The 23,496-nt window shown below is 39.8% G+C and overlaps 2 protein-coding genes across 2 annotated transcripts; both read left to right on the top strand.

The window, feature by feature from the left end:
• The first annotated feature begins 471 nt into the window (after positions 1-471).
• Positions 472-22,916, top strand: LOC108683170. The gene is made up of 7 exons (XM_018172458.2): positions 472-683; positions 6,727-7,017; positions 8,539-8,857; positions 9,209-9,464; positions 11,962-12,083; positions 12,404-14,759; positions 21,240-22,916. Exons 1-7 carry the CDS (start codon positions 668-670, stop codon positions 22,560-22,562), a joined length of 4,683 nt encoding a protein of 1,560 aa, XP_018027947.2. The 5' UTR covers positions 472-667; the 3' UTR covers positions 22,563-22,916.
• LOC108683171 (N-sulphoglucosamine sulphohydrolase) lies at positions 17,737-19,803 on the top strand. Its single transcript, XM_018172459.2, has 2 exons — positions 17,737-17,946; positions 18,165-19,803. The coding sequence occupies exons 1-2, from the start codon at positions 17,842-17,844 to the stop codon at positions 19,575-19,577; spliced, it is 1,518 nt and encodes a 505-aa protein (XP_018027948.1). The 5' UTR covers positions 17,737-17,841; the 3' UTR covers positions 19,578-19,803.
• Positions 22,917-23,496: the final 580 nt, after the last annotated feature.

The raw sequence follows: 23,496 nt of genomic DNA, 5'->3' as shown, positions 1-23,496 counted from the left end.
TTCTTTCTTTCCAGCGGACTTCCAGTTTCGGATGATCGTTGGTGAGGTTAGGACGTATCAGCGCTAGCGTGCTGGTAGGCATGAGGAAGCAGGAAAATGACTGTTTTGCTATTAGTTAACGACAAAATAATACATGGAGAAATTGTCATCGTCTTGAAACTGGAAGCATCTCAATTCCATCATCTATGTTTTTGTATAGTTTTTTTTTCAATAACTGAGCCGAACATTGATTTCTGATAAATTTGATGATGCTGATTGTTTAAATTTCTTCATCGATTTAAATGGACTAGTACTTGGAGCTCGTACAAGCTTCTCATCCAGGAATTACAACTTTATCTTACTGACAGCTTATTTTTAGCTTACCGTTTTACTATAGTTAGGTTTTAAATATAGAAACTGTGAAAGATTTCATGAACTACGAGCCAAATTTACTTAAATTTACGCTGTCACGTATGATAAAAAAGCGGTAATTTTTCGGTTTCCCGCTTTCAGAATTTCAAATCACTGACTGGAGAGCTTACAAAGTTTGTGTTGATTACTTTTGTAAACAAAATGGATTGGGTACATTTCAAGTGAACTAAAATTCGACACTTTGGTGAATAGTAAAATTTGGTGCTTACGAAGCGGAGGAAAAAAATGAAGCGGCTCTCTCATCTATGAACTTGTGATGGTGCATTTCAGAGGTGAGTCTAGCAATATCGTTATCATAATAACAAATCTATTTCAATTTTATCCGCAATGCTAAAAAATGCAGCTTAATATTTATTGCAAATTTTCATCCTAAAGCAAACACGTCTAAATTTTAGACGCAGAACACTATCAATGTTAGGAACACAATGGAATTTTAGCAAGTCTTTAGAGACGGGTCGGGGAATTCCAGGTTAAATGATGCATCGAATTCCCGGACGTTATCAACGCCGTACAGCTGGAGGGTTCGAGCAGATGATCGTCGTAAGATTTCAAGGGCGACATGGCAAGATCAGTTGATGGCTCCAACGAATGAAATTCATTACCCACGAGCGTCTAGTGCGTGCATGCCAGCTGCATGCCTTCGCTTCATAACAATGAAACAAACGATACGAATAATATAAATTATTTTGGTCCTTGCCGCTTGCAATAAAAACGAAGCGCCTGATCAAAAAGGTCATAATTTCTTCAAGTATTACTTAATTAAGTGATCATAAAATTCAATTTTAGTACCTAGGAGAATTGTTTTGATCAATTTTAATTACTTCGAGTATCTCCCGTCTCTGGTCGAACATGATGGTCCCTTGCAAAACGCGTCGGGGAGATTTTTTCCACCGAGACATTTTACCGCTTACCATGGGTTTGCTTGGCTCTACTCAAAATATTTGTATTTGTCCATCCCACCTTCCATAAAAATTGTTTCTCATTTTCTAAACTATTTCATCTCTCCACGAAATGTTGCACCTCTCATTGAACTTTCAGCTTTCCACAAAATGTTTCAGCTCAACACAAACTCTTTCGGCTTGCCACAAAGTGTAAGTCTCGACAATATATTCCTTCTTCCCGAAAGTTTCCTCTTCTTTCAACCGACTGCTGGCGAGCCGACTATTTCGGCTCGCCACAAAGTGTAAGTCTCGACAATATATTCCTTCTACCCGAAAGTTTCCTTCTAACCGACTGCTGGCGAGCAGACTCTTTCGGCTCGCCACAAAGTGTAAGTCTCGACACTATATTCCTTCTACCCGAAAGTTTCCTTGCAACCGGCTGCTCCGGCGTATCCCGGGTTTTAACCCGGCAGCTTATTGCGCATGGCGCCACCTTCCTAGGACTAATGGCCGCCACGTGGCGCGCAATTCAAATAAGTAAGTTCCCGCGCCGCACCCTGTATTAATATTTTTTCAATCAAGGAAGGCATTAACTGTCTCAATTGGTACGTTTTGCGAAATTAGTAATATTAGTAATATTAAATTAATATTAATCGCGTTGGCTTGAATACTTTTACGAATTGGAATCAAAATAGGTTTAAATGATCATCTAAAATCAAGTTACCATTTGCAGTATGTTAAAACTTGGTTCAACAATTTTCAATCCAATTCGATAATCTGAAAGGAGGAAGATTAAACGATGAAGCCAGCAAGTCCTATCATTCAATATGTTCATACTTATGAGTGATAGTTCCCATGAGTATACTGAGCTGAATTCACCAGTAAATAAAACTTATTCTGAATTGCAATCGTTCGGTCGGCCGAACCAAATTCCTGTTAGATTGGATGTAATATATTCTTATACATTTCATTTATTATGAATAAATAAAGGGGCCTTTACCTAAAATGTACGAATTTTACCTACTACTCGTACATGCACAATGTAATATTGTAAACCTTTATTCGCGTAAGGAGCGACGCGGCGCTCACGCTTTCACTCTCACGCGTCGCCGGCCCAGCAAAGGTCGCGCCGACGACCCGCGTCAGTAACGCGCCCGCGCCAGCAGCTCAGACGGTCTCTGCTAATTGCGTACCTATTTTGGAGCAGCGAGCTGAAAAAAATATAGCTCAGTACTCACTGCAGTGAGTGACAGAGAGCTCATCTTCTCAAAATTGACGAAAACTTGAAGTCACGGACAAACGGACGGACGGACGGACGGGCGGACATGACGAGCACAATAGGGCATTTTTCCCTTGAATGAGAAAATGCGCTAAAAACTCTTTTGTGTGAGCCTCCGTAATGTTTTTTTACATATGCACTCTCCCGTCTTGTGGCGTAATGATTTAGACTTCTGTATGATGTTAATAGTGTTTTATTTTTTATTTTAAATGATGTGTTTTCTTCACATTATTGGTTTCTGTTGTTATTCCTAATGGATATCACTTTTTCTCACTACTGTCAATATAAATTCTTTCCTCACTTAGACTAAATTATGTTTTTTATGTCTGTTCAGATGCAGGAATAATAATTTTTTTGCTGATCAAAATGTCGAAGATTCAATGTTACTTCTTTTACATAATTGTTAGCCGAGCCAATGTTTAATTTTTACCACTGATGTTTAATTTTTACCACTGAACCATCGCAATATTTAAACTAAACAATAAGTCCGGCGTTAATTGCTGGGCAGTTTTGATTCGTGGCAATTTTCCAGCAGTTAGTGTCAAACATAAAAGTAATATGTTTGTAATGTACGACTAAATAATAGGAAAAAATACCATATGATACTCTACTCCTGGCGCAGGGCTCATTTCATGCTGAGGTAAGCAAGATTTTAGAAATACTGGTCTCATTAATTGAAGGCTTGTTTCCTCTTAAGTAACATTTCAATGATTTGATTACTGTAAATTTTTATGCCAGCACTGCTGACGATAATATGAGCAAATTTTCTGGTAGGTCGCAACATCGGCTGCGGTCATAAAAGTCTGGCTTTATTAGGAGCCGTGTAAATTACATACTTCTCTAACAAAAATATTTGTTTTTTTTTCATGATTTTTGTTAATATTCACCTCCAAGAGGGAATCTAAATGGACTCCTGACTATGTTTATTATCAATTATATACGTAGTTTGACGTTTTCTTGTTTAAAATGTGTCGGTGGTCATCGTAAGGCGAACAGTAGTCGGGTTCACTACCTTTGCCGACCTAAAAAAATCATTTCCAATTCACAATGCTTTTTCTGTCTAAATTTCACTGTACCTAATAGTGCACGAGAGCTCAAGATTGGCTGGCTCAGCCAGGTGAGTGCAGAAGTGATGAGGCATCAGGACTTCAATGCACAGTTGAAGAGTAATCCTCACAGCCACACGCGAATGAAATTTATTGCTAATTTTGCGCTAATTTCTGCATTACCTATAATGTTCTATCCCCCTTTGAGGCCAATTTTTTCTAATGCTTACTCCTCTTTTGAGGATAATAAAGAAAAATTAAACACTTTCAGAGAATTATTGGCTGATGACTTCCTCTCGTATTTTTGGAAAAACGTTTATATTAAACATGTTTCCAAATTAATGTTGGACAATAGATTTAGCTTGTGTAAACTTGATTCTAAAAAATGTTGATTATTCGCTCCTAAATATAGTTTTTTCATAATTGGAGGTCGACGACTCCAATATATTGGAAAATAATTATTGTATTTGCTGCGAATATGAGGCAAATATGTAACTACATGCGGAGTTCTGCATTGCTCATCATGAGTGAGGAACGTATCCTCTGGAGTGACCTTCTCGCACATATCAGAGGCTTGCTGGCCCGCGACCTTTTCTGAACTCTGCCGATGTCGGGCTGGAATGCTGCTAGGGGTGATGCTGCAGCCTGGTAATGCTGATCTGCAGCCTGGGTGTTGGGCTGGAATGCTGCTAAGGGTGATGCTGCAGCCTGGTAATGCTGATCTGCAGCCTGGGTGTTGGGCTGGAATGCTGCTAAGGGTGATGCTGCAGCCTGGTAATGCTGATCTGCAGCCTGGGTGCAGGACTGAAATGCTGCTAGTGTGATGCAGCTCTCTGTTATGCCTGCTGGAACGTTATATTATTTGCCGTTGCATGAATGCCATAGCAAAGTATAAATGTATAATCTATATAATAATTGCTGTATTGTTTGAGGTTTCTTGAACCAACAACTGCATCCGCCGTCGGATATCCAACACTCCATGATGTAGTAGAGCTAGGGTGGATGCCGACCTTAAGCTGCGCCAAAAACACGCACGCCCCATTTACATTTGTACAGTACAGGGCTATACATCTCGCACGTGACCCGCAATACCACACGCGAAACTTAGGACATGCTCGAAATTCGAAGAACCCGGATTATGAAAACCCCTGCTGCATCGAGTGCTGAAACGTTGGTTGCCTGCATCCAAGAAAACACCGATCTTCTCAATAATAGAATTGTCATGGTTCCAATCAGGCAATTCTAATGTTTCGAACCAACCGTACAATTATAATCATGTTTATGCACCAAAATAAAATAAAGTACAAGTATTCATCTGATGAAGTTCAGTAATGCTCATTCTTACCATAAGCATGAAACGGTTACGACTCTGAATGGGATGTAAATGTTCATCAAAGAGCCTAATTGATTGATTCCCTAGGCTCTTCATTTATACATCTGGAGTGCCGCGCGAGTATCAAGCGCCAGGGCTTTCTCAGGGCCAGCAACGTGGACGCGGAACTCGTTCTATTGGCAAGCTGTTTGCCGCACGACTGCTTCTTCGTTTGTGATCTCTCTTTTCCGCGGGCTCCACATGCACAAAATTTTGCATACATGTGCGTATTTTTTTAATTATCAAGATATACAAACGTATACAAGATATACAAACGATCTGCTAACACTGTCGGTTAGCAGATCGAAAAAAACGCTGCCAAGGATCAGTGGCTAAAGTATGGGATGCGGTCAATTGTTACAGTAGCGACCAATGCACTGTATTACGAACAGTCGTTAACTCACGTGCGCACGTGCGGCTGGAGCCAATTGTTGGTGCCAAAATGCAAAATGTTGGCCTACGTAAACAATTACTAAAAATAACTTTATTATTAGAAAATTTAGTTTTGCGCACCGACATCGTCAATGTAATCGTATATATCATCCTCCGTCTTTTGGTATTTTAGAATAAACTAATTCTCATTAAATTAAACTTGTGTCATTTAACTGCGGAAGAGATATTTGCCTTATTATACTTGCATTTAATGACATGATTGTACATTATAGGGCTCCAAATTTAATACATTAAACCCTATTATCTTCTCTCGCGATCTTTTTAACGATGCTCATTTGAACGTGTAGAGCCTGGAAATTCATGCTACGCGGATGGCATTTCTTTGCAATGTGGCTTTTGACCTGCGCAGGCCTTGAGCTAACGAGTAGCCCCCTAATAATTAGGGCTGTGGTTTTGCTATCTGAAGCTCACATGTTCTTGACATTCTCCTATAGGAAAAATACGTGAAATACGTAAGATTCCATACCTCTTTTTTAGTTCTCTATACATATGCATTTACTTCCAGGCAACTCTCTTTCCTCATTGTTACGGAAATCTGCATAGTTATGCTTTCAGAATTTGACCGTTAAAGTATTTTGAGTTCAACCTAATATGTTTCTGTCATATTTTCAGTTTGATTCAGCTAGAATGCTAGATGTTGCCCCACCCATCCTTGAGTATAACTAATTACACGTTTCACTTACGTGCTAAGATCAAGGAAATGTAATTTCGCTGTTTGTAAACCACCACAAGCCACAAAATGCTAATGTCGAAATATTTCATTGTTATTATTATATAGAAGTGCAATTTTTGAAAAATTTTGTGCTTAAATAACGACACCCGGAAGAAATTGTCAGTGTACGAGGAGAAATTTTATCGCTGACTTTTTTTGTAGCTACGGAGAAATAGAGAATTTGCTCGCGCAAATAAAAAATGTAAGTTATGAAACATTCTTAAAGCTTTTTAAAAAAGTTTCTTATAATCCTTTATGGCTCCTCGCATGATTATTAAATTGCTTCCAGCTGCTGTATGTAGTTAATTCAGGGAATTGGCACAGTAATATCCTTCTAATATTTTCAACGTATCTGGGGTCTCATCAAACCATACAGGATTTGTAAACTAACTCATTAGTTTAATTTTGCTTAGTGGCAAGTTACATAATTATTTGTACTTGGTTTGTATTTGTATAATCATGCTGTATACTTAGTAATTAAATTTATGTCTAAATTACTGAATGAAAAGAATTTTTTCGTAAAGCTCGTATATTTTTGTAAAAAAGCTCGTAAAAAACTCGGACTTCCTCAGGCATGCCTCGCGTTCGGGACGTCCTGGGTCGGAGTGTGGACTGGACGCGCTCTCAGATGGACCGAGGGTCGAAGCGCCTGTGGGACCTGATGACGTCCAAGGCTTCGGTCAAGGAGACGCAGGGCGCCCCTGGCGGGAAACGTTGGCAACTGAACGCACTTCCTCCCAAAGCAAGCCCCCCGCCCTCACCCTTACTGCCCTCGGAGATCAAGTACTCGGCCTCCCTTGTGAGGGGCCAGGCGGTGGTGCACGCCGTCCTGGGGCTGCTGCTCTTTGTTTTCGGCGTCATCGGTGAGTTCTTTGTTATCGTGGTCTTTCTATTAGTAGTTTTCATGCAGTATTTTAGAGGTTAATTGTTTTTGTCCGTACTTTTTCTGAGGGTTGCATTTCTGCTAAGTAATCAAACGTCAATACAGTTTTTATTTTTGGTTGCAATCGACGCAATGATTGCATTTTTCATTATTTAAGATCAAATGTTTGAATCCAATGTAGGCATTATTGTGGTCGGGTCGATTTACGAAATGTAAACTATAACTCCGGTTGAATTAATTGAAGCCCCACTGTGTTTGTCCATTCGCGCTATGGTTCCTGAGCCCAAATCACAGCCTCGTGTGATACCGCAAGCCCTTCCGACCTTCCGGCCACCCAAGCATAGTGCTAAGAACTCTTCGGGATACGAAGCACAGTTCATTGCGGGAGTTCATTTCAGACCACGATGAACTCGGAGCCTCTTTGTTTGGGTGTTTTTATTCACTCTTGTGTCTTCAGTCAATCTTTGTATCGCGAACAATTGCTGCTCCACCCAACCGGCTGTACAACGTGAAACAACGCATTGTACAAGCAACCGGTAGCGCGAGACATTTTACCGGCTTCAGAATAAACCTGCTTGTATGAGGCACTAACTGGCTTCTTAGTTATTAGATTTGTAAGAGCATTTTTACAGATTGGCAATAATATCAATTGTGTGAGAATTCATAACGTCTAAAGAATGATGCTTGGTGCGCTTATACACCAACCTGTTCAATAATAATACCGAATGTATAAGACAATATCAAGCAGCTGTGTAAGAAATTAGAACTCACGACATAATATCCCGGTTGTTCCCTTACGCCAGTCAATATGATGATAAAGCGTGACAAAATTCCGGCTGTTCAATAAAAAACGTAGCAATATCTTAACTGATAAATAAACTATGACAGTTGCACAAGATAAATCGTGATGCCGACTCCTAAATTGTTTACGCAAGACAGACACTAATGGATAACAAAAACAGCCATTTAGTAATACCTACCATGAAATAATGCAGCAGATCCAACAATGTCGTGTGAAGTTTGAGCGTTTACAATACCGCTGCGCCTGGCCCGGAAGCCTCCATCAAGATACACTTATTTTCCTCAATAGCGGACTGCTTCTCAACCTGCCGAGTGTGAATGACCGCCTCGTGCTTTGTGTATAAACATTTAAACGAGCCGCTGAACACAAAAATGGAGAACGGCAATTGTCCTCAGATGATCTATTGGGCAACGAGGAAAGAATTTAGGAATTAAGCTTTTGTTCTCAGTGAGAACATCTCTTTTGCACGTGTTAGAAAAACATTACAGCCTTCTTTGAAATGATTTTGTATTTCTGAATTGCGGCTGTGCTCACTTTCAACGTCTCTTGAGTAATTTTTATAAATAAATTTCGGCATTTTCTTGTTACCCTTTCTTTTCTTGGTAATATTTCCTGGATATTTTCGCCATAATGCAGTAATTTTCACTTTAAAAATTCAATCATTATCTCGCTTCTTAATTTTTGTGGCTGTGTCCTCAGGGTCTCACCGGTGGGCGGCGCTAACCTGTGTGCCGAGCTTGGTGTGCGGGATGACGGGTGTGTGGGCGGGTGTGTGTGGCGGACTAGCCCACAAAATTTGGTACAAGAATTGGGCCATCAAAAGTTTCTTTGTATCGTCGAGTGCCGTGGTTGTGCTCTCGGTGCTCGCACTTGCGCTCACTTTCTACCTTGCGCTCACAGCGTCGCCAGCGTACGACGAGGACCGCTTCGTGTACGAAGACGTCGCGCTCGATCGCGTCGTCGCCAGCGACAGCGGCCGAGAGCAAACAGAAGAAATCGTCGGTGCGACGTTTTTTGAGTGAGTGAACAGGAGCGATGTTGTTGATACGTGTTGGTGTCTGTGACGGTACTTTCTTCTCACGCAGTGGCGAGTGGTGGCAGACATTTGGTTTATGTTTTATTACTTTATGCTTACTTTACTTTATGCTATGTTTATGTTCTATTATTAGAAATTGCTATTCATATCTTTTTATCGCAACTGCTAATAAAGTCTGGAAAAATTCAGAATTTTATGCGAAGTATAAACAACTTCAATAAATACCTTGCTGGACCTTCCAAAAGTTTAAATTTCAGGGAATAAAATGAATCAGAATAATAATTAGTTATTAGGTATCTTAAAGTTGTTTTACTAGTTATTAAATTTCTTCAGGGTCCATAAGACGCCTCCCAGCCAAAGCCTCATAGGCAACATAGTTGTGGGTCTCCTACTTCAGCTCCTGATGGGGTTGTGGTCGCTGGTGACGTCATGGCGAGGTGTTCAGGCCCAAGAGTTCACCACCGCGCGCAGGGAAGAGCTCCTCCAGCAGGAGCTTGCCGCCCAGGCCTCCCTTAATAAAAAGGATCGGGACGCTGAAGGTGGAGTCCCTTGCACGGTGCCCCTAGCTGCCATCTACCAACTGCTGCAGGTCAGGCTAAGCGATGCGCGTGCGATCCACTTAATTTTGTTCTTGTTTGTATTCAGTATTGATATTATTATAAACATAATTAAAAGCATTCTAAATCACTAGCACATATAATTACGGAACATATTCAATTGTTTACTTCCTATAGAACAAGTACACGACAAGGAATGCTATGTTTCACTTATCGGCCCTGTATAGGCCTGCGTAGCGACTAAGTACACACAGGAGCCTAAATACACTTAACGGCCGATTTCTCGTCCGTGATTGTCGGGTTTAGCTGTAAAAGCCGTCAGTGATTGGCTGATGTAGTTATACGAGCTCTTAAATATTCTTTATTGTTCGGCTGCTGGTGAGTGATCACGAATCATGTTCAACCCATCAATCTCATCATGTTCAAGTTGTTCGGTCTCATTACAGTGTGCGCATTAGTGATGTATGGGTCAGTCGTTCTCGAATATAAATGTTCTGTGGGTTCAGATCACGAATACGTTCTGAAATAATTTAAGTGTCTGGTAAGATTGAATGTAATTTCAGTGTCATTATTTTCACAATAAAATAAGAGAAAAAATAATTAACCTCGGGACGTATTCAAGAGATTTAACCTAAATTCCACTTTCCAATTGTTCATCGAGTTAAACTTCAATTATCAATGAACTTTGACAATTTTTCTTGAAGAATAGTGACATTTTTTGCATGGAAGTAAAAAATTAATGTTATTTTTATTCATATTCATTTTAAGAATCTTATTCTCAATCATTATTTCTTAATTTATTAGGTAAACAGTTGAGAAAAATCAGGTAAATATTAGTTAATCAATCTGAAAAATATTAGGTAGGTAAAAAGTCTTTTGACGAATTGAAAGGATTATTTGCCTCATATTCTCTCTAAAGAAGTGAAAATGTACAAATGCTGGACAACATAGCACAGAGATCCAGGTAAGAGATCGAGTAGGTCTGAGAATATTTGCTCGGCACAGAGACGACATTACAAAGAAACCATAGCACAGAGATCTAAGTAAGAAATCGAGTTGGTCTGAGAATATTTGCTCGACACAGAGACGACATTACAAAGAAAACATAGGACAGAGATCTAGGTAAGAGATCGAGTTGGTCTGAGAACATTTGCTCGGCACAGAGACGACATTACAAAGCGACGTTAGCGCGTGTAGCCGCACACGCTTCACTGGTAAGCTGTTGTGGGGAGGCGGTCTTTTGTTCAACGTCGCTTGCGTTTAATGCACCAACGCAATGCTGCCTCACAATACGCTCTCCGAAAAAATACTCAATTCTTTAAGTTTATCGATACAAATGCTTGAATTATAAGCAATGTTTTACTTATTCCGTATAATAAAGGCTGTGAAAATGAAAGAGTTTGTGTAAGAAGCTTGGGAGCGGAAAGAATGATGCAACTGCGCCACAATGAAAATAGTAAAGAAATACTTGTAAGTGTAACATTGAATTTGAATACAACTCGGCAACTCAAGCATAGATTACATCAAATACTGAAATGCAATGCTGTGCCAAAATAATACAATTTCCATGAGTTGTATCACTATTTTTGCTTCGAATGTCAGTGAATGTCTTTTATAAATATTATATATAAAGTCTTGATGGATTAGTTGAATTATACAAACCTTATTACAACGCCTCGTTCAGTGCTCCCTTATGATAGATTAATAATTTAGCCCAGGTTGTCATCTATATAAATTTTGTTATTTATACCCTAATTTTCCATTGGTTTATAAGAATATATCATATATCATACTCACTTGCTTGTAGTACGTGGCCTATGGATATGTACACGTTTTGACTTGCTTTTCAGTTGTTGATTTCAATTGAATTTCATTCTGTTTATTTTATTAATTATCTCTGCATTTTCAAGGCTGGTTAATAAACTAAGCCTTTTTGTTGCTACTTTTTTATTTATCTTTTTTTAAATCACTGTTCTAATTTCTATCATTTATCATTTAATTTCTATCATTTCTATCATTTCTTCTAACAATTGTTCTAATTTCTATCATTTATTATTCGCTATTTTACTCACTTATTAATTATACTTACTTGGAAAAATCGAATACACCGCGTGCCAGTCTAGCAATACAAAGGCGGAACATCATTCGACAACAAAACATTTACAAATTTCTATTAATTATGTTCTCATTCTTCAGGATCCGTTTTATTGAAGTTCAGGTATTGTGGAATGGTTGATTATATCATCGCAATATTAACTAGTCATTCACGCTAAATACACTATGTTTAAAAATCAATTCATATCAATTACGAGACTGTAAAAGGATCAGAATTACAACATTGACTTTCACGTCTGAATTCCATTAGATTCAGTCATGATATTGCGAGTTCGAAATCTTCATGGCTTGATAAAAAATCACATTCTATCCTCAAGTATTTCGCTTTTTGCACCCTCACCAACATACCTTATTATGATTCATGGCCGGGTTGCGACATGAGGGCGCATGTTCACAGAGTTCATTACATTTCAGTCGCACCCCGAGCTGCTACAGAGCACAGCAGAGCGTCCTTCGTCGCGCCACTCCATGGACTACCGCGAGCGGGTCTCCAGGTATCTCTCCAAGACGTGCGAGGCAGACCCCATATCGATCAGGTAACATGATCGTCATAATGACTCGATGTGACCATAACGTTCATGTTAATTTCCTAAAATAATCTTAGAAAATACTTTAGAATTTGCAACAGCGCCACCATGTGGCTTCAATGTTCATCCTCTATGAATTTGGTTGTTGTGCAAGTCGTCACCCTGTAAAATTATATATCTTACTATCATCGGTACACAAAAATGTCATGGTTTTATGGAAACACTCAAAACGATATTAAGTCTGTCATACTACGGTTCATCTTGTCCTAATATGGGCTGAAGACTAATTCAAATCAAAACAAAAAACTCTAATTCATTGTGTGTTGCAGGAACGCATCCCCTTCTCTCTGCGAGTCGAGCGGAACATTAGGAAGCACCAAGCCGTCCCCTATGGAGATCGCAACACGTAACGAAATGGCGGCTTCTGGAAAAACAGACGCAAATAAAAAGGAGCTTTCCGATGAAAAATCCCCTTCGGTGCCCACTATAAGTGGGAATGACCCTGCCACCATGAGCAGCTCGTCGAATTCACCGTCACAGTCTTCGTCTCCCATCGATGCACCAAAGTCAAACGAAATTGATTCCGACTCTTCTTCATCATCGCTATCCAGGAAGGGTTCGGTGTCATCCAAAGGAAACAGGCGAACATCGATGAAATCGGTCGAATTCAAAGAACCGCTTTCTCTGGTTCTCGGTGCTAAGACTTTTTCCCCTCTTTCTGCCCACATTATTGACCCATCAGAACTGGCTTGGATAAGAAGCCGCCAACGAAACACGAGATCTTTTAGCGAAGTAAATTTTCCTTCTTCATTACAGAGGGATTTGGAATATCATGCAAAGTTTGGACAACCGGGGAACAAACCCCCTACAGCATCAAAGAAAGATTTTTTCAAACCAAAATTAATTTTTAAGAATGATCTTCGCAATCTTCTCAAAAGGCCTGGAAAACAGAGGAGAGGCAGTTTATGCCCATCACAATGCTACGACGAAGCGGAGGAACGCAACGCATGGGAAGAAGGCATGGCTAGTTTTAAAATTAGACTTGATGGAGAAGTAAATAAAGACCCGACAACAAAAATTATTACTACACCTGAGCCAGTCAGGAGTTGTCTCGTCAGTCCGTCCCGGCGCAGGAAAAGGAAAGATAGGAAGCCACCCCCAATTCCAGTAATAACTGAAAACGGGGCAACATCGCCTGCTGAAAATGATAGTTGTGAAAAGGAGGTGAAAAGTGTGGAACTGAAAAAATCCTCATTGACCAAAAACGAAGAGTTGTTCAAACTACCGACTGCAGATCCGGAGATTCCTACTCCACCCAAAACCTCCAGAAATCCAAAAAAGCGCTCTACAAAATTTAGGGTGACAGCTGCAAAAATTGATGAAAAACCGACTCGCTCTGAGCCAGATGATGACTCCATCACCACGACTCCATCATTACGTGATGACGCGAGCATTGCGACCGACATGGCCACCGGAATTGATGTTCCGTCTACTGACAGTGGCGTTTCTAGCATCGATGGAAGTGTAGCTAATGTTAGCGCTAACGATTTAAGTCCTTCTGTAAGTAACATCGAAACTCGTGATGTATTTGCATCTGATTCAAGTTCTACGAAGGCTCCGTCGGACATTCACTCACAAATCGACAAAAAACTTTCTGAAGGAGAGTCAAGTGCTGCAATAGTTGCTCGTCTATCCACGCAATCCGTCCCGGCAGACGAAACTAATAAAGACGAATTTAAGAGTTCGGTTACAAATATTCCCACTGAAAATGTATGTGCTAAGACAGAAGCAGTTTTCAAAATTATTACCATTGTTGAAAACGAAAATCTCCCAGCTATAGAAACAAGTGCTACAAACCCTGCATGTCCCAGTGAAGTTTCTTCAGATGACGACGTAGCTGTACCGATAGAGATGCTTAAAGTGAACTCTGAGAGCATTAGCAGAGAAGTTTTACCCTTGAAGAAAAAAGAAAGTTATCGTGGACAAATTTCAGATTCTCCAGATGAAAGTTCGAAACCGATAAAACATGAAATCGATTCTGGGCACTGTAAAGTTCTGCCAAATGTAAACGATGACAAAAAAAGAAACGAAGAAACTTCTTCGATTACAAGAGAGGTCCCGTTCGTGAAAAGCGTAATCCTCAAGAATAAAGACACAACTATTGAGAACGATGCTCCATCCGCAAAGAATGATCGAGTATTGACCAGAGAAACCGTATTGGCTGAAGAAGACCCAATTTCAACTCTTAATATTGCTAAGCCTGCACAGGTTGAATTAAGTGCAAAAAAATCTTCCTCTCCTGTCCCCGCGAAGCAGTCAAGAGACGTCAAAATTTCTTTCCGGAGCCTCAAAGATGAAACCTCAATACCAACATCTTTTGGTTCAATCAAGTGCAACAAATCTTTTGAGAAGATTCTAGGCGCTATTTTAAGCCGAACCCAGAACAGCGAAGCTTCGAAACCTGAATCGCCCAGTGAAGAAAAGAAACTTTCAGAATCGAAACATGAAGCGATGGCACAAGCTTCAGTCACTAAGAGCCAAATAACAGGACCAGTGGATGTAGAAATAGTCGAGTTAAATGAAAAAAGTGCTGATGTCAAGGAGGTTCCCCCTAAGGCTCTTTCTATCGAGATAAGGCCTTACAAATGCACTAGTATCAGAGACGAAATAAACGCGGCCAAAAAAGCTAATCGATCAACTTAGCTCGCAATTTTACTGCTTCGAGAGAAGTATGTGTGTGTATATTGTTATTTCGTAGTAAACAGGTTATAATAAGATTATACGGCCTCTTGCTGTAAACTAATAAAGCGAATTCCGCGCACGAGTAAAATTTTGTGCGGGTTTTATTGAAGTATCACCGCGTCCTGAACCGCTGTTTCATCTTATCTATTATAATATTTTAATAACTGATCGGGAATTTTACCGAGCCATGACTATCTTGGAGGAATTTTTCGAATATTTAAATATTATTGTATATATAGTCGAAGGTCATTCTGCGTCCACATTTTTGGTTCTCAATTTATCTCTATTCTATGTTTGTTTTTGATGTCAAGCGGAGTTGATCTGCTCCAAAGTTTATGTGTGCTCCAGATTTTGTTCTCGGTGATGCACTGCACCTTTATCTTCATTCTCAACTGTAATCGTGCAAGCGCGATAGTTTAGTCTGTTCATATTCAGCATTTCAATCCTCTAATATAAATAACAATTTCGTTGTCATTATTTTCCTATTTAAGCTGTTTCATATGAGTTCGATTTATTAATTGCTATATACTCTTTTGAATTTGTTCAAGCTGAAACGTGAAAAGTTCACGAAAACGATTCGAAGTTTGTGTTGTATGTTCTTATTTCTTCCTGATTATCACCATTGAAAAGTGGAATCGAAATTAACTACACTGTGAAATTTAAACTACCAAGCCCCACCATAACAGTGGCTCCTAAAATCGTTCATAACCTCCAATTCAATTGATTAGGCACAACTTATTGCCAAATTTTAGGACACGTTGTCCTAAACTTTAAATGATTACCGAAAGCTTTTAGCGTGTTTGTCTGCCACTGGCGTTCTATGGGGAAGTGATTAATTTGACCGGCTTACCCTTGGAGGAAGTCTTAATCAAGTGAGGGGCGGATGGCGGGCAGGCAGAGGGAAGCCTGTGGTGGGATACGAGGGGAAAAGGAGGCGAAATATGAGAGCCAGCTACCCTCTGTCCCAAGCTTGCCTGCGCAGTATACTAGCAGAGAGACGACTGGCAGGTTCAACGTTTGCTGTGCCAATGAAGACAGTTTGCTTCATTGCATGCATTTGAATTAAGAGTTATACAATAGGGAGCTGCCAATTTAGTCCCCTATTATACCACTGAGGTTTTAATACAATGTTTCGGTCCACTCTCACATGGATAATTTGTTAAATTTAGATGAATTAATTGTAATTATTCATTATTTGAACAAAAGTTGATCCCTCACCTACGCAGAATGAATTATAGCGAGCAGTGTAATGTTACTCTCTGCACTAAAAAGAACGATGACTTCATGCACACTTAGACGCGCCATAATACATTAGTTGTATTGTTTATATTTTATTTATTTATTGAAGAGAAGTGGTTACCTCGATGGCTCGAGAAAAGCTCCACTCTTTAAATGATATTCGATTTGAATATAATTTAGAGACGAAATTTCCGCATGCGATGCCTGGCGCAAGATTAAATGCTGATCGGCATCACTGTTTATACTTTATAACAACCTTTATTCGGTGTTGAGTATATGAAAGTTTTGCATCACTTTTGTGCCATGAAGTATTTCCAGAAATTGTAGGGCGCGACAAGTAATCTCAAATGAAAGATAAAATATTACAAATAACTGAATGTGACCCATAAAAATTGAGTATAAACTGCAGAAGGACGATCAAGGGGCGTGATTTTTGCACGATGCTTCGTCTTGTCAGAAGATGGCGGGTGCATTAACACTGTTTTTCTTTCGTTCGAACCCATAACAATGGGCGAGAAATTGCAACTGAAATTTGTACAAGGTATGTTTCGTATGTTCAATATGATTCGCGATTGCAGTAGTTATTATTTTATTATTCAATTTTCTTTAGTCAATGCTAAGCTTCTACAATCATTATCCTCCGTTGCATAGTCATTTAGTTTCGCTTCGTGCAGTTAATTCGTAATTCGTAACTAAAATCGAGAAATAATTAGTTACAAGATAATAATGCATCGTAACACAGAATAGTACGACAATTCACTACGACAATTCACAGTGAATTAGTGTCATTGAATACTGAGCAAAAACTTGAGGACTAATAGATTTGCTCACCCCTCGATAATTTCATTTAAACAGTAAAACAATTTGATAATTAGAAAACCAATGGTATTTATTTAAACAATGGAAAGAATCAACTCAAATCTCTACACAACAAAATTGCGCACCGCAAAAAGAATTTATTAGCTGCAATTAATCGTATGAATTGCAAAATATATGCAAATTATTACATTATCCATTCGCATGTTTGAATATTATTAGACGGCACAGCTTAAACTGGTATCATGTGTTTCAGTATATGTTGTGCAGTGAAAGAGATCCAGTATGTTGTGAAGTGCGACTTCCTTTCAGTATTTCAAAAGAATCTTAAAACTACTTACCAACTAAACACCAACTAATAATGGTTGGTCCCGCTGCAACTCCAGCTATACGTACCTCACTCGAGCTTTATATTTTTTAGCTTCTCTGACTATTTTATTATTCACAAATCCCTGAACATAATTCTCCTTTCATTGTGAACGATCTCAATCATAAATCGCAGCATGCATTTCTCACGGTCAAACGACACAGCCAAATGACGTCGCTGACACGTAGAGATTACCAGCAATAGGCAGCAATTGTTCGCAATTGAAGCGGCGAGCTAGGGCTGACGAACCCGGGCATTTCTTTGTCAACAATTATACTATATAAAAATTATTTACCTGCAGCTTTTATTGATGTAATCCTCTCGCGATTTTGAATGAAAATTGAGGCTGTAAGCATTTTAATTCTTGCGGTTGGATAATCAGTATCACATAGTTAAGTGCAATCGTTTTAATGTTCGATTCTATGCGCAAATAAAAAAAAATAGAACATATCTCGAATAATCATGTCCATGAATTTGCCTAAAGATATGAGTCGCTAGTCATTCACGCTAATTGATTCCCCATGAGGGTACTTCAGCAAATTCAGCTAAGAACGATATTTTTTACTTATTTCTTCTTTTTCCAGTTTTTCAAAGATAAACGCAATGCTTCGAATCACAATTCGAATAGTTCTACTAATGACTCTTTCTCAGCAAATTCTGGGAAACGTGGTTATCTTACTGGCTGACGATTTGGGGATCGAAACTGAGGTACGAAAATAATTCATAACAAATGCATTTAACAAGAAGGCCAAAACTTCCCTTGTAATTTGTACTAATGTCACTGAGATCACAATTTGAGAACGGTATTATTAAAAACTTATACCAGCTAGCTGTAGAATATAGGGCAAAAAACTTGTAGCTATAATTTAAACAAATGATATTTGATTCACCGATTTAGAGCAAAAAAATTTGATATTTTTTTACAGCTCTATGGAATGGATGCCTGCAAGACGCCGCACCTGATGTCCCTGGCGCGTCGGGGTGTCGTACACGAGAAGACTTGGACCGTCGTCAGCAGCTGCTCCCCCAGCAGGGCGTCCATCTTAACAGGGCTGCCACCCCATCAGAATGGCATGTATGGTCTTCATCAAGGCTACCACAACTTCCAATCGTTCACTCAAGTTAAAACGATTTCCAACATATTGAGTGACAGCGGGATTAGAACTGGAATTATAGGCAAAAAACACGTCGGGCCAAATGATGTTTACAAATTTGACTACGAAGTAACTGAAGAACATTATCCCATTATGCAGGTTGGTCGAAATATCACCTTGATCAGAGATAAGGTGCGAGAATTTCTTTCAGTGAATGATTCTCGCCCATTTTTCTTATACGTTGGGTTTCACGACCCACATAGATGTGGTCACACTAATCCTGAATTTGGACAATTCTGCGAAAAATTTGGGAATGGAGATCCTGAGATGGGGACGATTCCGGATTGGACTCCTGTTGCTTATGAAGCTGATCAAGTTCATGTACCTTACTACGTCCAAGACACACCAGTAGCTCGGGAAGATCTTGCAGCTCAGTACACAACGATATCTCGTCTGGATCAAGGAGTCGGAGTAGTTCTGCAAGAATTGGAGAGAGCGGGAGCTTTAGAAGAAACTCTAATTCTCTTCACGTCCGACAATGGCTCGCCTTATCCAAATGGTCGGACAAACACGTACGAACCCGGCCTGCAGGTCCCGTTGATAGTCTCGTCCCCTAGAGATCAAAACTCGTGGAACACAAGAACTAACGAATTAACATCACTACTTGACATAGTTCCTACTGTTCTAGATTGGTTTAACATAAGTTATCTGAACTACACAATGTTTTATTATAATATGACAGTGACCCTAACCGGAAGGACACTCCTAAGAGATGACGTAAACACCACATGGTTCAATCACAAATACATCTACGCCAGCCACAATTTACACGAGGTTACCATGTATTATCCCATGAGAAGCGTTCGCACCGCTCGTTTCAAACTCATCCATAACCTGGCGCACAGGATGCCTTTTCCAATCGACCAGGATTTCTTTATTTCCGATGTTTTCCAAGATATTTTAAATCGAAGCCTTGCAGATGATCTGCCATGGTATAAAACTTTAGATGACTACTACTACAGGCCTCAGTTCGAGTTATTTGATTTAAAAATTGATTTCACTGAGAAGAATAACATGGCTGACAATCCTCACTACAAAAAGGTGTTCCATAAACTTTTCAACCACCTTCACAAGTGGCAAAACATCACGCAAGATCCATGGCTTTGTTCACCTGGTGGAGTACTACAGGATTCTGGAGATTATGCGGATGAGCATCAGTGTTTCCCATTGTACAATGGATTATGATGGTGCGCCCCTTCGAAATCTAGTTATAGTTTCACGAAGATTCATGAATCAAATATCCCTTCTAGCCCCGATAGCGCCAGCTTGTCGCCAAATCGTGACTAATGGGCGAAAAAAATTCCTATTGCCCACTCTGGCGAGGAGCGAACTTCAAGTTGAAGCTCTCATTACGTTGGCCATGCACTGAGAGAAATGGGTGCGTCTGTATGACCTAATTTGATGAGTCAACCGCGTCCAAATATCGATGCACTTTTTCGACTCACTTGCCCCATTAGTGGGTCATACTGACCTATTTCCGGCCCTTTAAATTTCAGGTATAACTCACTTGTGGCGTTAAATCACTCTGACGCCCAAATACTCCCTACGCATCCATGCTACGGTTGGTGTCAAAAGCAATTTGACGACACAAGTGAGTCATACCTGAAATTTAAAGGGCCAGTATGACTCACAAATCGGGCAAGTGAGTCATAAGTCCATCGATATTCGGACGCGGTTGACTAATCAAAGTGGGTCATCCAGACCCACATACTTACTTCCTTTCTACAATAAGATTTTCCCTACTATTGGGTCATCATAAACTTTACTCTGATAGATTTGAACGGACAGCAGTGGAGTCGACAAGCGTTTCAATTTAAAATCGGTGCGTGTTCACTGAGTTATCATTAACTTTTAGATATTAAATTTTTTACCATCTGATTTTTCATTGATTTCGTCTCTATGATGTTGGTGAATGCAGATTACTGATGTGAGATATCTGAATTTCACTTTAGTTTACAGCCAATGGGACAGAGACGAGCATGCTCATCTTTTATTTTTTGAGAAGTACTTAGATTTTATTTTGTTAACTGGCATTCATATCCGAGTTGAGACTGTATTTGTGATATTTTAAATGTACTGCGTTATTTTTTTTAATTGTATTATTCGTTTTTCTTCGTTTTATATGTGCTCATTATTTCTCATGATCTTACATGCATAAAATAGTCGCTAATCAGAAGGGTAGGCGTCAAACATTCAGCATCGTTAAAACATGAGATATGGTAGGCACGATCTCAACATCGTAACAGTTCTAGCGGCGCGACACGAACGCTGTACCTACTAACAGTCCCAAAAAAAGCAGTAGGTTGCAACCACTACCCGTCTTGAAGTTGACTGCGAGAAAGCTCGGCTGTGTGACCTGGAAATTTGCTGGCAGAATCCGCTATAAGTTACAGGGCCACTACTGGCTCCAACCGGATCCTTAATCATTATCAAAGACTTGCAAGGGTTGGACAACATAATGCCTGCGTGTGCTTTTTGATGAGCTGAGTCTCGTGCAGAGAAAGGAACTTCGTGTTAACCAACCGTTCCAATAAGTGCCTGAGGATGAGCTGGCAAGAAGAAATAACTACGAGACGATAATTCAGAGCACGCGAGCTCAGCAAGTAACGGTAAATTGCTTAGAGCTGCACTGGCTGCAGTGTACTAACTGTGGCTGCTCTGCTGCGGTGAAGTCAGCTGATTCCAGAGCTCACAGTCGAGCTGGAGCTGCGGTGGTGAGAACAGCAAATCCTACGGCAGCAATACAACTGCGAACGATTTCTCTGGTGAATGCAAGAGAATTACGACTTTTACTGATCATTTAAAGTTTTAAATTCCTACGTTAAAAACCGAGAGCTTAAATAAAATATGGGTGTCATTAAAGCCACCGCCGTCTTGTTGATGGCATCGCTAGCCTATGCCTATCCGCATTTTCCCGGACACCCTAGATTCTACGACGAGGGCCTTCAATCTAATCAACCTACTGTCAACGTTTTCAAGATTTATGCTCCAAGAGTCTTCTACATGCCAGGATACAAGCCACAAGTTGGCAGGAGTGAATCCAACTTCCTTGAGAACAACAAGCAGATGATCAATGAGCCAACAGAAACAATCCTCGATGGTCTCATTCGCACAGAAATGTTCCCGGAATCTCTGTTTGGTGACGACTCGGATATGATGCAGTACAACGAGGAGTTTGTGCCGGAGCCAAGCAGTGTTGTAAGCCGTAAACTTCCGCTCTACAGCTCGTTCAGAGGCCCCTCTATGATGACTGAGATGGAGCCGTCCATGAAAATGAATGATTATTACTCTGCCAGAGCAAATGGGCGACAGAATTTCCAGGACGAGTCTGTTCAATTTTTTCCAGATAATTTGGATATGCACGATGAAAATTGCAACCACATGCACCATTTCCTGAGCACAGACGGTGGTTATCCGATTTCAGGACTGTACCCTGATTTCGCGACTATCCAAATTTTGGACCCTCTCTTTTTAAACGAAATCGCTCCTAAATCGAAGCCAATGCGAAGCATGGAGAATGCTCCTCTGTCTGTTGGGAATGATAAATTGTTCCATGCAAACCCAATTGGACCTTTAAGCAGTTTTTTCAAGAACCTAATCTCAAGCACTGATAATGGAAACGATGAAATTGAGGCGCAACTGGTTACCACAGTCTCATTCGGTGCTCCAGAAATCGTCAAACGCAATGAGGTCACGCCAGCGAACGCGCCGGCCAAAGCGGATCCGAAGGAGTCCAGAAGCGACGGAGAAATCGACTTCATTATCACTGAAAAACTTGAGCCTACAGCCGAAGTTGAAAAAGATGGAGACGGAGAAGATAATGACGATGAAAGTTCAGTGGAAGAAATCGAGAGAAACTTCATCAAAACTGTCCTGCCAGACAGAACTTTCGTCACCACAGAAGTGACCAACGAAAAGAAAGTTGACGATAGCAACAACAGAAGCGCTGAAGATAAGGATGATGCCGTTCCTATGAAGGAAGTGGAAGTTAACATCGTCAAAACCATTCTTCCGGACGATTCTTACCTGGTTAGTGAGGCTGGAGGTGAAAACGAAAAATTCCAAGACGACGTCATTAGCATGATCCAGAACTCAGATGTTACTGCGACTGACAGATCGACGGGATCGGTCTTCATCAGCCGTTATCTTGAAGCACCTTCTGCTCCATAATTCGTTTCATGCAGTTTAATATTTAGTTTGTTGTTATCAGGTTGTGATTGCTGCAATAGATGCCTTTTTATGTTAAAGACAAAAAAAATGTTAGAGAAATTTTTCCGAGACAGCTTTTGTTTTATCCGTGTATATCCATCCTGTGCACTGTACAGCGTTCATACCTCTTTTACCATGTGTAACTTAGTTCAGTGCCTCCAACGAGTAAAATGCTGTATATCAATATAGCTGGATTTTTTTCATGCAGTTAATTTCATTTATTTCATTGGTGGTCTTCTGTGATAAAGTATCTTTAAAATCTGTAACAAAAGTTTCAAAAGTTGACTTGAGTTTTAAGTAAATTATGCTAAGTTATTTTATTTTCATTTTGACCTCATTGCGTGTTTGTTTGACATCGTTAACTATCAACTTTAGTAACAGCCGGATCTTCTATTGTTAATAATAAAAAAAAACTTTTAGATGATATATAACTTATTCTTTACAATTTGTTCATGCAGACCAAACTGGCCTACTTATATTATCATAATGGTTCAAAATATGACCCTATTCTCAAAACAAGCTGATTGGGAGCGTTTGAAGATTTTCACTATTTACGCTATTGATATTGACTTACTATCTACGATATTAGAGATATCGTCAATTTTACTGTGCCGACGTACTTATATGCTGTAGAACGTCATCACGAAGATAGAGAATATTAGGCGCAAAAATATCGTTATATATGTAGAATAATATTTATAAAAATGAGTACAACTGAAATTTTGTTGCTTATATTTCTTATCACGAACAAGCAATCGATAATATGACTGTAGACTTGTTTTAAGTTCGATTCGTATAACGAGAGACGAGTTTCTTCTCGAAACTGAATGTAAAGAGAATTACTGCACCTAAAGTGGAGAGAAAGCTGGTTTGTTCGGCGCTCTCTCTATCATCT

This window comes from Hyalella azteca, unplaced genomic scaffold (assembly GCF_000764305.2).
Source record: "Hyalella azteca isolate HAZT.00-mixed unplaced genomic scaffold, Hazt_2.0.2 contig1557, whole genome shotgun sequence".
Taxonomy (NCBI): domain Eukaryota; kingdom Metazoa; phylum Arthropoda; class Malacostraca; order Amphipoda; family Hyalellidae; genus Hyalella; species Hyalella azteca.
This window is presented reverse-complemented; position numbering and strand designations above follow the sequence as displayed.